A 14869-nucleotide genomic window follows, 5' to 3' on the forward strand; every position below is an offset into this window, starting at 1 on the left:
CGAATAGTCTGCAGACCTGAAAGGACAAATGTAGGAGAACATGAATTGGTAGAAATCTGAGCGGGATTTGCAAAATATCATTTAAAGAAATGAATCGCACTGTTGATTTTCCTCACAGAAGTTAAAATCCATAATATGAAACATTAAATTAGATTCTTCACGACAAAATATAGCAAAACGCTTTGTTTTTTGGGTCCACTGTGCCCTAATAATTTTCTGGAACATTTACTTGAGGTGAGAAGGTGAAGTGTAACAACATAAAATGCTCTTAAAAACATGCAGATGGAAACACATTTAGGGGCAAATTCCCAAAGAATGGATTGCGGCTGCTGATAGGAGCATGAATTGCGAATCACCTGCACAGACGAAGATATCGGACTAAAGATATTACAGCACAAACATGGTCATTAAGTTTTGCAATTTGCCCTTTTTGCATCTAATTGCATTGATCCGTGTGGCGAAGAATAAATGTGGCCTTTACGCCAAGAACACAGTCGGCAGAACAAGTTAGAGAGAAAAAGAAAAGTGAAGGTCCTGATCGATGAGGTGCAGAGGCGTTCATCTAAACTTTAGGGACTCAGTGTTTGAGATTTAATATCTATTTACACTCACTGGCCACTTTATAAGGTACACCTGTTAAACTGCTCATTTATGCAAATATCTAATCAGCGGATCACATGGCAGCAGCTCATTTAGAATAGAATAGAAATACTTTATTAATCCCGTGAGGGAAATTGTTTTGTCACAGCAGCAAATAAGAGAGCAGCAGCTGAATAAAATATTCGTTAAAAAGGCAAAATGATGCAAATATATACAAAGGAAGGCACTTAACACTGAATAAAATAGAATAGAATAAAATAAAATAATAATAATAACAAAGATATGCACAGTATTTACAGAAAACAAACAAACAAAAAAGCCAAAAAGAGCAATAAAAAAGAAAAAACGTGCAAAAATGTGTGCAAAAAGTGAAGATGGATGTGCAAACATAGTGATGTGCAGAATCGAGAGCATAAAGACAAAATCAAGACGATCTGCTGAAGTTCAAACCGGCATCACAATCGGAAAAAAAGGTTGATTTTAGTGACTTTAAACGTGCCATGGTTATTAGTGCTGGTCTTCAGCAACTGTAGATCTACTGGGATTTTCATGCACAACCATCGCTAAGGTTTACGGACAATGGTACAAAAAGAAGAAGGAAGGCCGTTCTCTGGGTGAAAATGGCCTCCACAGTCACCAGATCTCGATCGAATAGAGCACCTTTGGGTTGTGGTGGAACGGTAGATTCACATCGTGGATGTGCAGCCGACAAATCTGCAGCATCTGCGTGATGTGATCATATCAGTGTGGACGAAAATCTCTGAGGAATGTTTCCAGCACCTTGTTGAATCAATGCCACAAAGAATTAAGGCAGTTTTGAAGGCAAAAGGGGGTTCAGACCGGTACAAGTAATGTGCACTTAATAAAGTGGCTGCTAAGTGTAAATTTAAAATCTATATTTTCATTAAGTTCATGTGTTTAGTGAATATCTTTTTAGTGATGGTAAACAGTTTCAGAAAAAGCTTTCAATGTCATACTAATGTAGATTATTCAGTAACTGAAGGGAACCAGTATTTCATCGTTACATCGATGCAGTATGTTAGAGTCTTTAAAGCTTTGCAGCCCCTAAAAACATTAGAGCAAAGCAGAAAAAGATTTAAAGAAATTTTTAATTGCGAGCTCCAGCATCTTTACACCATCGAGTTTACTTTTGTAGTTTTCTTACAGTGAAAGCTTCTTGTAATCTCTCATCTAATGCGGCGTCACACATATACAGAAAGGCGGCACATCTTGTCATTGATTTTTCTCGAAAAGGTCACATTCAGACCGCTGAGCCGAACGAAGAGACGACAAATCGTGAAGACCTGCTCAGCGAGGAGCAAATCACATTACCAGCAGAGATGGGAGCTCTGATCAGAGGCCAATTGCATTATATCTTAAATGAAGTAAATCTAATATTTCTCTCAGTTTGGCTTTGATTTTCAGCAGAGCCTCAAAGCGAACCCTCAACCATGTGATCCATGGATCTCTTCAGGAACTTGCACTTTCAAGTCATAGATTTTAAAATGAATAACAACATTTATCAAGTGAAGAGAAGTGAAAATACAGACTCGGCAGATGGTAGGAAATGTTCCTGCAGACCTGAAGGAAGCTGGGGAATAACGACAGGCAAATTTAAAACATGATTTATTACAACAGAGAAAGTTTCTGGAAGCTACATTAAGCCATCTTTGATTTTATATGTTTCGCGTCATTTTTACTGGAAGAGACTTCAGTGTGTCAAAATTAAGACTTTTTTTTTTTTTTTTTTTAGAAGTGACTATGTTGTTCGTTTGGTTCCTCCACCTTGGCGACAATTGCTGGATGGATTGGTATTAAATTTTGCTCATTCATGCTGCAAAACGGTGTGAAGTAACCACTCTGAGCATGTTCACGCTGTTGATGGATAACACCTAAACATGCTTGTTTTTGTCACCGAAGGGCTCAGATCGTTATTCAAAGTGTCTGACAACATTACGAAAAGATCTCTACAGAGATAAACCTTTCTGTTGAAGGGTAACATCCTTTATCTTTACCCAGAAACTGCAAAAAAAAATTGCCACCACTAATTCCTTTTTTTATGGAAATACAAAAAATTTGAAAAATAAATAAAATACAGAAGAAAATTACAAGCATGCCTTGGAATTAGTAAGCTTTACTCCTTTTTTTACCATATTTTTGCATATGGAAAAAAACAGATGCTACTTCCACATGTTGCACAGTCACAATCAATGTTGCCGCTGATCACTGACATATTAAAAAAAAATTGCACTTAGTATATTGAAAATAATAGATTTTTTTGTGGGGTTTTTTCATATAAAAAACATAGGCGCATCATGACAAAAACCCTGCATTTAATGGGGTTAAAATTCTGAATATTTGATATTTATGGTTACAACTGATGTCAATTAAAAGTAAACTCAATGAAAGTGGAAAATATTCTGTATAATTTTTTTTTAAAGCTTGATTTTAAAAAAAGCGTATATTGTCAGCAGAGCGATGTAAGTACGTTAAATATTAAAGCGGGCCCTAAGGGTTAAATTTTCCAGGAATATCATGCTGCCAGAAAATGTTTTAAATGATCCAGATTTTTACTTTTTCTCTAAATGTATGTCTTAAACAGCACTCATTTAAAAAAAAAGTTACAATTCTTTTCTGCTCTTCAGTTTTGTTCCTTCATCTGACTCTCATGTGCAGCACACACGGCGCCCTTTGGCTCTGACATGCGACGTGTGAGCTGCTGCATTCTGTCTTTAGCGTTGGAGTCAGAGAGCAGCGATGAATTGTTGCTTTTCTGGAGCTCTGAATACAGAAACGTACACTCTGACCGCCTCTGCAGGTCAGCGCAGAGAGAGTGGGAGGGCTTCGAGGATTCAGGAAAAGTGGGGGAGGTGTTTTTGTTGCTTGTTATTTTGTTTAGTTCCTCTTTTCGCTGCGGTAGAGACACACACACACACACACGCCAGTCACTCGAGTTCAATTATCACACGGGCGAGCGTAGTCACGTTTTGGCTGGAAGTGTGCAGAAGTGTGGGCCGAGGGAAGGGTCTGGAGCTCGGCAGCAGCTTTGTGCCTCCAGGAGAGGACCAGTGTGGAGGAGCTCGCCTCAATATGGTCAACAAACACCCTCGAAGCATGCACATGTGTGACGGCGCGGGCCAGCTGCTCAGCAAAAGTTCATTGTGAAGTTATTTTTATCGGCTTATTCTTGTAAGTTGTGACTCACTTTTTGTTTCTCCCTGTCTTTTCTTTATTCTCTGACTTCTCATTCATCGCTCGCTCTGTCTTTTGCTGTCTTTGTCTTCCTGTAATTCCCTCTTTTCTCTGTCTCTGTTCTGCAGGAGAGGTCTTTGACTACCTGGTTGCACATGGACGAATGAAGGAAAAAGAGGCCAGGGCTAAATTTAGACAGGTACCCAGCTTTCTCCCCCTGCAGTGTTCTGGTTTCACACCTCTGCTCCCGGCTCTGCTTCAGACAGGTCGCTGTCCTCTGTCCTGCTTCTGGGACAGGGACGTCTCTGTTGTCTTTAAGACTGATGAGACACGTCCAAACCGTCCTCTTTCTCCATCACTCACCCCTGACACACACACACGATGCAAAGTCACTGAACAAACACTGAAGTATTTTGTGTTAAAAGGACGATTTAGAAGTGAGAGACGCCACATTGCATTTATTTTAGGGATGATAACAATTAATCGACGATTGATTAATCAGTTGTTAAGAATTTAAAAGAACTTCAAAATTTCAGCAATTAATTGATAGAAATATGTTGCTTTTATCTTTAACTGAGGAGAAATGCATTTTTTATTGTTTGAAATCAGCATTTTGTTTCTCCATATAACAGTTAATTGATTGTTATTGATACAAATTAATTAATTAAAAGTGCTTATAAATTAATTTGTAACCCTAATTTCTGTTGCTGCCAGTCAAACAACAGAAACAGCTGTTAGTTATTCAACAAAAAAAATAGCAATTTCGACGATCGTTTAAGGCATTCATGAAGCAAAAATGCTGAACGTTTTTAAGATCCAGCTTTTCAGATGTGAACATTTGCTGCTTTTCTCCACTTTTATGTTTTTGTAAGCAGAATATTTTTGGGTCATTTTGAAGCCTTTGTAGAGGAACTTTTTTGATAGATTTTAAAACTTTTCAGACCCTCTCAGCGACTTATTCTCATTGAGAAAATTGTTTTCATGACCTTTAAAGACGAAACTGCTGTAACATGCAGCTTAAACATGTTCAGTGAATGCTGAATGAAAACTTTTTCTGTGTGTTTTCCTTTTTGTCTGTAAAATCTTCTGCTTTAAAAAAAGTTGCTCAATCCCAAAAGCAACAATATAATGAAGCGTATTTGGAAATATCTGCTTCAGCAAAAATTCAAAATGGAACAAAACAAATTTGGACGGTAGTACTGCCATGACCGGCCCTCCAAATCTGCTCAGGCTGTCAAAATGATTTCTACACATAACTGGGGAGTGTGGATGCTTTGTTTCGCAGTTGCTGAATTTAATTTGGAGCTGAAGATGCAAAACAAAGAGAAATAAAAACTTAATCTAAGAAGTGAACAAATCTAAATTGATTGTTGGCCCCTCGGTGCCCCGATACTGTTCCTGCTTCACAGTCTTTCTGTAGCATTAGTGCAGGCTGGTACCTGGAGTGTGAGTCAGATAAATGTGCTGCACAGAGGAAACCTGCTCTCTCACCCTCCTGCTGTCTTCAGCCCCACCTGCTTTCTGTTTTATCTTTCCTGTCAGAGTCGACCACATCTCCTCCTGCACCACATCCTTTATCACAGTCTGAGAGCAGAACACACAGAACTTTAACTAAACTCTCGCTTGTCTTTTTTCCCTCGTACAGATTGTATCGGCCGTGCAGTACTGCCACCAGAAGCACATTGTTCACAGAGACCTCAAGGTGAGTTCAGAGGAGCCACGCTGGCTGGTAGCAGGAAACGATCAACTTTTTCTGCACTGACAGAAGCTTCAATCCACCAGAGAAAAAATGCAGCCACATCACAGGTGGATTCAAAGCGTGCAGAAATGATTAAAAACATCACTCTGTTCTCTGGAGTTCAAGCCGTTTGGGAAATGATGGCGATAAAACAACCAAAATGTTAAATAACCTTATTTTAGAGTCAGAACAAGTCTCAGTTATTAAGACTTAAAATATATATTTTATCTTAGGTACATGTTCATTTTTGTAAGGAACACCCCAGATTTAGTTATTAAAGTATTCTTACACAGACATGAACTGCGCCGGCCTATAAATCATATTACAGATGTAAGGAAAAAGCCTTGTTTGGTACAGACCGCAGCAAAAATCACATGATCTTTATTTTGTTTTATTTTTCAGTGACAATTAAATGCAAAATTACAATTTAAAAGTTTCCAGATTTAGGTGTCACACTGAAAACATGAGCTGATATATTTGTGACATGCAGCTGTTAAATATATTTCATTATGACATTTAGTGATATCTGAGTATTTGGGTGCTTTATATTGTATATAGTCTGCACATTTTCAGTTCCCAGCTTCAGAAAACCTAATATTTTATATGGTTATTTGCATAGTAGAGCTAAATTTAACACATTTTGTTTGCAGTATTCCAGTTTATCAGTTTTCCTCTGCAAGAGTTTAAATGTGCAAAGAGTCTCCACCTTTTGAGGCTAATTACATCTGACTCATATTGGACAGAAAGGTCACAGTGTAGAGAGCTGACGTCAGTGTTGCGTGTTTTATGAGTCTCATCTTTACTCCCATATTCCCACTGATGACTCCGAACACAGTGATCCCAAAAACACCACATATGCCGCTAACGAGGCTCCGCTTTGCCTTTTTCTCTCTCGCACTCTCTCTTTCAGCTCTTCAGCCACCTTTTTTAAAACCAATCATTAAGCCACAAAGAAGCCGTTCACGTGTTCTGCACCACATCACCCGTCGTAGTGTAAAATGGACCTCCTCCGTTTCGTGACGCCACTTTACTTCTCCGAGTATAAATATTGATGCTTCTGTATTTTTATCTCGCCGTTGGTGGGAGTTGCTCGTTGGAGAGAAGCCCCGTGAATCTGCTGCGCGGCTAAACTGTTTCCTGTGCAGAGTTTCATGAATGATCCATGAGGAGGGAGATGTGTGTCCTCTGCTTTACATGTGCAGTGGTGAATACCTGTGTGTGTGTGTGTGTGTGTGTGTGTGTGTGTGTGTGTGTGTGTGTGTGTGTGTGTGTGTGTGTGTGTGTGTGTGTGTGTGTGTATGCGTGTGTTGAGGTCAGGTGTACATACGTCACAGGTGTGATTGTAGAGGCTTATATGAACAACGTGGTTAAATTTTAACCACAAAATGAACCCCGATCCCTCAGGCCTGTAGGTCACTGTGAGACTGACTTAAACAGTGTCACCTGCTGAGATAGAGACGGTCAGCAACGTTGCATCACGTGTTGTTTACCCTTCGTCCTTCAGTCCTTCGGCTCAATGCAAGATTTCTTCTTCTTCTTCTTCTTCTTCTGCTCTCTTTGCTTTAGCTTCCTCATTAGTCTTTTTGGCCTCCAGCTGCATGTGAGCAGATGTTTGAGTTGAGATTCGCCTCCATCTGAGCACTTTTCATTCACAAAGGGGATGTTAACTGTTTTATTAGCTCAGACGCCAACATATCGAACACATCACTCGAATAAATGAATACGGTAAAGAGGAAAGAATAAATAATTTGTCAAGCAACTGAGGAATCATTCAACAGTTTTGGGAATTGTTTAAATCAGTATTTCTTAGATTCAGCTTTTCTAATGTGGAGATTTGCTGATTCTTTTTGTTTTTTATAATATTGTAGATAAAACATTTTTGGGTTTTTGGCTGTTGATCGGGAAAATGGCAATTTTAGGACCAAAGCTAAAGTAAAACATTTGCCAGTTTCATGTTTCTTAAATGTGATTTTCGTTGTCATGATAGTGGACTGAATAACTTTGGATTTTGGGGCTGTTGGTTGGATATAAACTCTTGTTTTTTTGTCATTTTTTCAGTATTTTCTTACGTATTTACATTTTTGGTTAAACCCTGAAATTTTGTCAGGTCGTTGCCATTAGTGTGATTTCCGTTATTGGGGTGGGAGGATAAGGGGAGAAAACATTGGGAAAAATGATAAATTGAAGAAATTATGGGCAGACTAATCGATGATGAAAATATTGGTTAAATTAACACAAAGTTGTGAATTCCATTAAGGTGAGATGGTGTTTCAGAGGCCATTCAACCTAAATCCAGTGTGAGACAGATTTTTTTTCATGAAATATCTTCTTCTTGTCAGATTCTCAGCTAATCCTGCTAATCTTCAATTTAAATCCAGACCCTGACAGTGAAACTGGATTAATTACTCTTAAAATTAGCTGTAAGACCTTCTGAATGTCCATCAGTTTAAAAACACATAATAAGCTCATATGCAGAACATTAAGTGGTCAGATTATCTGCAGGGAAAAAGGATCATAATAACCGTCGTATGTGTGTGATCTCAGGCGGAGAACCTGCTCCTCGACGCAGACATGAACATCAAGATCGCAGATTTCGGCTTCAGTAACGAGTTCACGATGGGCAACAAGCTGGACACGTTCTGCGGCTCTCCGCCGTACGCAGCGCCGGAGCTGTTCCAGGGGAAGAAGTACGACGGGCCGGAGGTGGACGTCTGGAGTCTGGGGGTCATACTGTACACGCTGGTCAGCGGCTCGCTGCCCTTCGATGGACAGAACCTCAAGGTAGGACAGTGTGGACAGTAAATATTGTGTTTTGAGTTCATGATATTTCGAAATATGAAACGGGTTTACTGCCACATACAAGGTTTTCACAAACAAGGAATTAGTCTTGATGTTTCGTTAAATGACGGTTAAAATAAGACAAAGAAGACAAAAGAAAACGAGTGGTGTAACAGTCAAGAGTCACAATTATGGCTGTCTGTTTTACTTTTAAGGTTATTGATATGTTTCACATAACGATTATTGTTTTTAAACTTGTTTTAAACTTGAAAAAAAATACAAAAAAACCTGTCTCTGACTAAATCTGGCATATTTACAGTAATGTTTATTAATGTACACTGTTCCTGGAAAAATAAGTAAAATTAATTTAAAATAGATATTTTTTTTGCATACACACACTTATACAAGAGTTCTTGCCACAAAATGTACGTGTGTTTTTGGTTGTGGTGTTGGACTTTTGCACTCTGTAGATCAGTTTAGATATAAAAAAAAAACATTTCTGCAGCTTACTAAACGAGCAAACCTTTATTTCTTTGTGTCCAAATGTTGCATTAATTCTGTAGTTTTCTCTGTGTCTTACAGTTTGGTTCCACTGACTACAATGTCATTATACTTGTCTCTTTTTTTACTTTTAATTTGTATTTATTTATTTAAATTTATAAATATTTCTGTATATTGATAGGTTTTAATTATTAGCATTCTCGCATGTAAAGCACTTTAAGCTGAATTTTATCTCTGAAAGGTGCTTTAAAGATAAAGGTTATTATTATTATTTTAGTAGTAGTAGTAATAGTATTTTATTATAATTTTCGCTGTGAAATGATTAGTGAAAGAAGACCGCAGAGCCACTTAAAGTTACTTCTGTCAGTTTTCGTCTCTTATCTGTAACCAAATATAGACCATAAGGAGGTATCAGAAGCTGCTCTGCATCGTGGCCTCACAGTCATCCATGTATTAATTTCTTCACGTGTTCAAACATGTTGCATGTTTGAACGTTTTGCTGACGTCCCGGTTGTCGTCGTCCTCCCTGCAGGAGCTGCGGGAGCGTGTCCTCAGAGGGAAATACCGCATCCCTTTCTACATGTCCACAGACTGCGAGAACCTCCTCAAACGCTTCCTGGTGCTCAACCCGGCCAAGCGGGGTACTCTCGAGGTGAGGGAGGACGCAGAAAATGTAAATATACCTCTCAGTTCTTATCTCACACTCCACCCAGCACGTCTGCACCATCGGAGAATGCCATCTATCCTCCACCTCTCCAACAACCCCCCCTTCCCTCCTGCATCATCTCCTCTGACGCCCACGGTGTCCTGTTTCCTGTGTGCGTCCCGGCCCACACTCTCCTCCTTCTTTCTGATGTTGTAATCATGAATAATGCATCGTCACTCTCGTGTTTGTACCAAAATTGTCTTTCTTGTTCACTTCTCCGCCTTTTATCTGTGAGTCGAGGGTGCTTCAGTAAAACCAGATTAGTCGAGTTGAAGCCGTCATCAGGAAGTACTGTCGAGTTCAAGTGAGTTCAGGTGATGAACCTCATTTAACGGAGATTTATTCATGATGGAGACGAGCGGAGACTAAATCTCAGCTTCACGCCAAAACCAAAATAGGAGATTTATGATCATTGTCTTAACAAATGTAAAAACTGACGGCGCATGAGAGGCCACGTTGAGGTGATTTTCCCACCATTAATCGTGATAACGCCAATGTTACCAGTTACACCGGATATTTTACAGTCTTCATTAATGACGCAGGGTACTTACTTTGATCGTAAACATTAGATCTTGAGATCTTCCGCTTTAAACAAAACAGAACAAACGCAGTCGGTGTGTCTGTGGCGGTGCCGTCTTTTCATTTTGATCATTTTTCTTTTTCTTTTCAGTCAATCAACCACACTTTATTTATATAGCACTTTTCATACAAGCAAAACTGTAACACAAAGTGCCTCATACAATAAAACCAAAAGACCCCCCGCACCTTTAAATTAAAATTAAAACTGCAAACTGAGAAAACGTTACCATTCAAGCTGTGGGATCATTGTTGCATGTCACCCCTCAACAATTTCCAATCTGCATTTACACTGTCAACCTCTGAAGAGTATTAAAACTTAAAGCAGTGCTTCATATTTAAGAAGTTAATGCATTTCTATGTGTATAATCTGGAAAATAAGCAGCAGCTTCAAAGATTTCAAAGAATACTGAGTCTGATAGTTAAAAGAACAATTTTTTATCATTTTTTGATTATATTTAACACATTTGGGGTTTGTGCCTTGATACTAAAAGAGCTTAAACACGACTTTGGACTTAATAAATTTCATTAGGGGTCATAATGTGTCAAAATGTCCCGTCAGAGACAAGTTAAACATTATTATTTAATTTTCCACAATTCATAATCTGACGATACTAGAAATATTTAGACATTTGGTTTCTTTTGGAGCGTCTGCTGAGATGAAAATAGTCGCGTTTGATGTTAGAGAGAGAGAATCGTTCCACAGATCAATCAGAGCAGCGATCACGTTGTCACAAAAGTGTTAATGATCGTCTTTTTAGCTGTAATCGTGCAGCCCTGCCTGACACCCAGCAGAATATCATTAACATATAAAACACAATTTCTTCTCAAGATTATTTTTGGCACGTGAGAGCTGAACAGGATCAGGTTTAAAGGCAGTGCGGAGGTTTTTTAAATGGCCCATTTATTAAAAAAAGGTTTGGTTTTATTTGCTGTTTATGAGAAGGAAACAGTTTTATTGCGTTTTTCTGATTGTAAGTGAGTTAAAGTAAACGTTGGCTCGACTCTGAGGGTCACATGTGTCGGCCTCAGATGCCTCATGATTGCCCTGGATTACCGCAGAAGCTCTGGTTACATCTGAGTACGACCAGCAATAATTAGTTTGGCTCCATCATTCATTAAAACCCCCCAGAGAGCCATTGATCAGCTGCAAATTAAAAATAAAGGTGCAAACACATGAGTTGCGGTGCAGCACAGCATGGACGTTACTGTGACGGGGCAGAGAAATAATCTGGGTTTAATGGTGATGCAACAGTCACCTCTTTGATGGCATTTCTTTAAAGTGCAGTAGTTTGTCATTTTGTGGTTAAAATCTAATTAAAACTTGCAATACAAGTAAAAAAAAACTTTAAAACAAACACAGATACTAACATAGGTATTCCTGTATAATCTGTGGCCTTTAAAACTGTTTTATGGATGATTATAAGAACAGCTACATATTACAACTCTGTCTTTCTGAGGTGTTTTTTAATATTTGCACGTTTATGGCATAGCTTTGGAGTCTTTGCATATAGCCTCTGTGGTTTCATAAATTTATCCTCACACCACAATATTGGTCAGTTGTGGTTATGTTTTTTTGTTATTTTGGCGAAAATAGAAACCCTGTGAAATGGGCGCCCAGTAGGTCAGTTGATAGAGCAGGCGCATTATGCACAGAGGCTGCATTCTCGCCGCAGCGGTCGTGGGTTTGACTCCAGTCTCGGCCCTTTGCTGCGTGTCATCCCCTCTCTCTCCCCTTTTTTTAAGCCTGAGATGTCCTATCAGATTACAGCAAAAAGCCCTGTTTGATGGTGCTGCTGCAGTGCAACTGCAAGTTGACGTACAGTCTTAGAGGGAGGCTCAGTGGGAGCTCTAAATGAAAAGCGGCTCTCTAGCTGAACAGCTGCAGCTCACACACTTGTAGTGTTCACACCAACAGTGTTGTTGCTGCAGCCACCGCCAGTGCGTTTTCAACAACACAGCCATGCAAGTATTTCACAATAACAAGTCTTGTGTTAGCAGATGAGGGGACTCTGAAATGTTGTCAGAAGGCTTTTATTTTGAAACAGAAACAGGAAAGGTTTAGTAAAACAGCTATATTTGTACTTCTCCATGTCTGTGACAGACATTGTTAAAAGTGATATAATGTCAACTCATCAATTGATAAAGATTTGTCTGATGGGTTGACACTCAAAAAATGGGTGTTTCTTTATGGCTCGAAGTCTCCGGCTTTCCTTTGATATCTTTCAGCAAAAAAATTATGTTAAAAATGTTAATCCACATTTCTTATTAGTCTTTTGCATAGTTAGCACGCTTTAGCTTGGAAGGTTAACTTGGCTTTTTTCTGCAAGCGTCACTTTTTCACCCTGAACATCTCATTGATCACCGTCCAAATTCTCAAACAGCATATGAAAAAAAATAAATAAAAAATAGTCAAATATTCAAACTGACCAGCCAAATCCAATTTGACTGATGTAATTCTGAGTCAGGTACGGCCCTAAAATCTGTTGTTATTGTTGTATTTTTGTCACTCTAACATGTTAATCAGTTGAAATCAAGTATCAGACAGGGTCTAATTGTCTCGCTTTGCTTTTTCAGCAAATCATGAAGGATCGATGGATCAATGCAGGATTTGAAGAGGACGAGCTCAAGCCTTACACTGAACCAGAGCTGGACATCACGGATCAGAAGAGAATAGGTAAGACAAGAAAAATGCACAGGAATAAAAAACGATGTCCTTTCTGTCTGTGGCCAAAAAAACTGAATATGTATGTTTTTGAGATGCTGTGAGGCGTTTAAACGTCAGCGGGGTCACAGCTTCACAGCACAGAGCCCGGCTCGTTCTTATTCAGAGCTGAAGAAGCTTTAAAAGAAAAGATGAAACGTGATGATGAATAAATAAACAGGAGCCGTGCTGCTGCATGCAGAGAGAGAAGAGAAGCCCCCCCGTCGTGCCCTGGATGAGAGCTGTTAACGGGGGGAACTCTTATGTAACAGCAGCTGGGCTGTCGGTGCACATGTGTCGGCCGCGAACTCCCAGTCACCCAGTTAGTGCAGGAGAAAGACAAGATGAAGAAGAGATGTCGTAATGTGGCTGAGGAATCCCTGAATCCTAAATAATGCATTTAAAACTTTATATAATCCTTTTCCCAAATAAGAAAAACGGCATATTTCAGAAGTCTCTCACTAAATGCTTAAAACTGTCGTGACTGCAGGAGGGATGTGAACAATAGTTTTACATAAAACAGCATTATAGTTGTAAAATTGTCACGTTTGTCTTGCCTGAGAACATTTTTTATGTAAAAGTCAGGGTGGCAGTCATATAAAGTTGGTTTAAGTGACATTCAGCATTGAACTGACTGCTGTATGATTATTTTAAGGTGAATCCTTAAAAAGTCTTGAAGGGCATTAATTTTACAAATCTATGAAAATGGCTTTAATTGATAATAAAATATCTTTAGTCAATCTTTCAGAGGTCTCAAAATGCGAAGACATGGAAAGTAGGATATTACATCATCTACATGTAAAATTAATTGTTGTTTTTTAAAATAATTGACCAACTTTAATGCCACCCAAACAGGAAAGAGGAACAAACAGCACTATTATACATTTACAACATACAATTAAATGAAAATAAAAAGGCTTCTTTCAAGAAGCATCTCAAAAACATACATATAACATGAACATTTGTTCAGGCATTTATCTCCTATACAATTAAAGCTTAAAGTGACCAGGATTCAAACGTTTAAAAAAAACAAACAAAATAAAGCCTCAAAATGTCTTCATACTGCTCGTTCAAAGTAACCCAAGTCTCCTGAAGCCCCGACATGCAAAGTTGTTTTGAAAAACGTCACTAGTGTCAAGTTTTTAGCCATATTTCGGACTGTAGCGCCTCATGTGGGATAAGGCAAAGCGTCAGCAAAGTTTTTAAAAACAACTTGGCACATCAGGGCTTCAGGAAATTTTAATTACTTCTGACAAGCAGTATGGAGACATTTTATGGTTTTCATAAGTATTTTTTTTTAATGTTTGAATCCAATCACCATAAGCTTCAATTGTTTAAGAGATGAGTGCAACACCTTTTTCCTGTGAAACTCCGGCATTAATAGATGTAATCATTTTTAGAATTCACAACATGTTTTATCTAAGAAAATATTCTGCTTCAGTCCTTGTTTGTTGGCGTTTAGCCTTTCAGAAAACAACATTTTCACTGCGGTCAGAAAACAGTTTGCAGTGTGAACCGTCAGCAATCTAACAGCACCACAGATTATATTTACACATGAAAGTTTATTCAGTAAAAGAGGACTTACTCATCTTGATCTGATCATCTAACCACGTTATTTTGTTTGAGGTGAGATGAGATGATGAAATATGACAACAGACATTCAAAGCTTCAATTGAAAACCTCTGTTAAAAAAAAAAAAAAGATGTTTGGTTCAGCCCTAGAAATATCCATTCTGTCAAAGATTCATTATTGCTGGATTTTTTTGTCTTCTTTGACAATAAACATAGTTTTGGACTGAAAAAACAGGACATTTTAAGACTTAAGATTTAGAAACCATGATTTGATATTTATTATTATGTGACTTTTTTTGTGACTGAACGATTAAATCATCGTCAAATTAATTGATGATGAAACAATCTTTTAGTTGTGTCCTTTAAGGAAAATCCGCTCACACCGTAAATTATAATATTTCCACTTGTGGTTCAGAAAACAAGAATAATCAGCAGCACTGTGTCTATAGTAACAATTTCCAGTGAAACACCTTGAACATGAGCAAATAGGAGTTTAATGAGTC

At 38.4% G+C, this 14869-nt stretch overlaps 1 protein-coding gene across 25 annotated transcripts in view; it reads left to right on the plus strand.

Moving 5' to 3' along the window:
• Nucleotides 1-14869, plus strand: part of mark3a (MAP/microtubule affinity-regulating kinase 3a) — a 67611-nt gene that overhangs the window by 26191 nt on the left and 26551 nt on the right. For 18 of the 25 annotated variants that reach the window (XR_015778603.1, XM_088087209.1, XM_088087213.1 and 15 more), the window contains exons 6-10: nt 3921-3991; nt 5438-5494; nt 8075-8311; nt 9342-9482; nt 12669-12768. Coding sequence is in view for 24 of the 25 variants with exons in the window: in XM_088087209.1 (XP_087943335.1) it covers nt 3921-3991; nt 5438-5494; nt 8075-8311; nt 9342-9482; nt 12669-12768 (606 nt within the window). In the remaining variant the exon portion in view is untranslated. The remainder of the gene's footprint in view (nt 1-3920; nt 3992-5437; nt 5495-8074; nt 8312-9341; nt 9483-12668; nt 12769-14869) is intronic. The other 7 variants (XM_088087205.1, XM_088087220.1, XM_088087210.1 and 4 more) reach the window with 1 other exon arrangement.

This window comes from Plectropomus leopardus, chromosome 14 (genome assembly GCF_026936395.1).
Source record: "Plectropomus leopardus strain MGB_pleo_1.0 chromosome 14, ASM2693639v1, whole genome shotgun sequence".
Taxonomy (NCBI): domain Eukaryota; kingdom Metazoa; phylum Chordata; class Actinopteri; order Perciformes; family Serranidae; genus Plectropomus; species Plectropomus leopardus.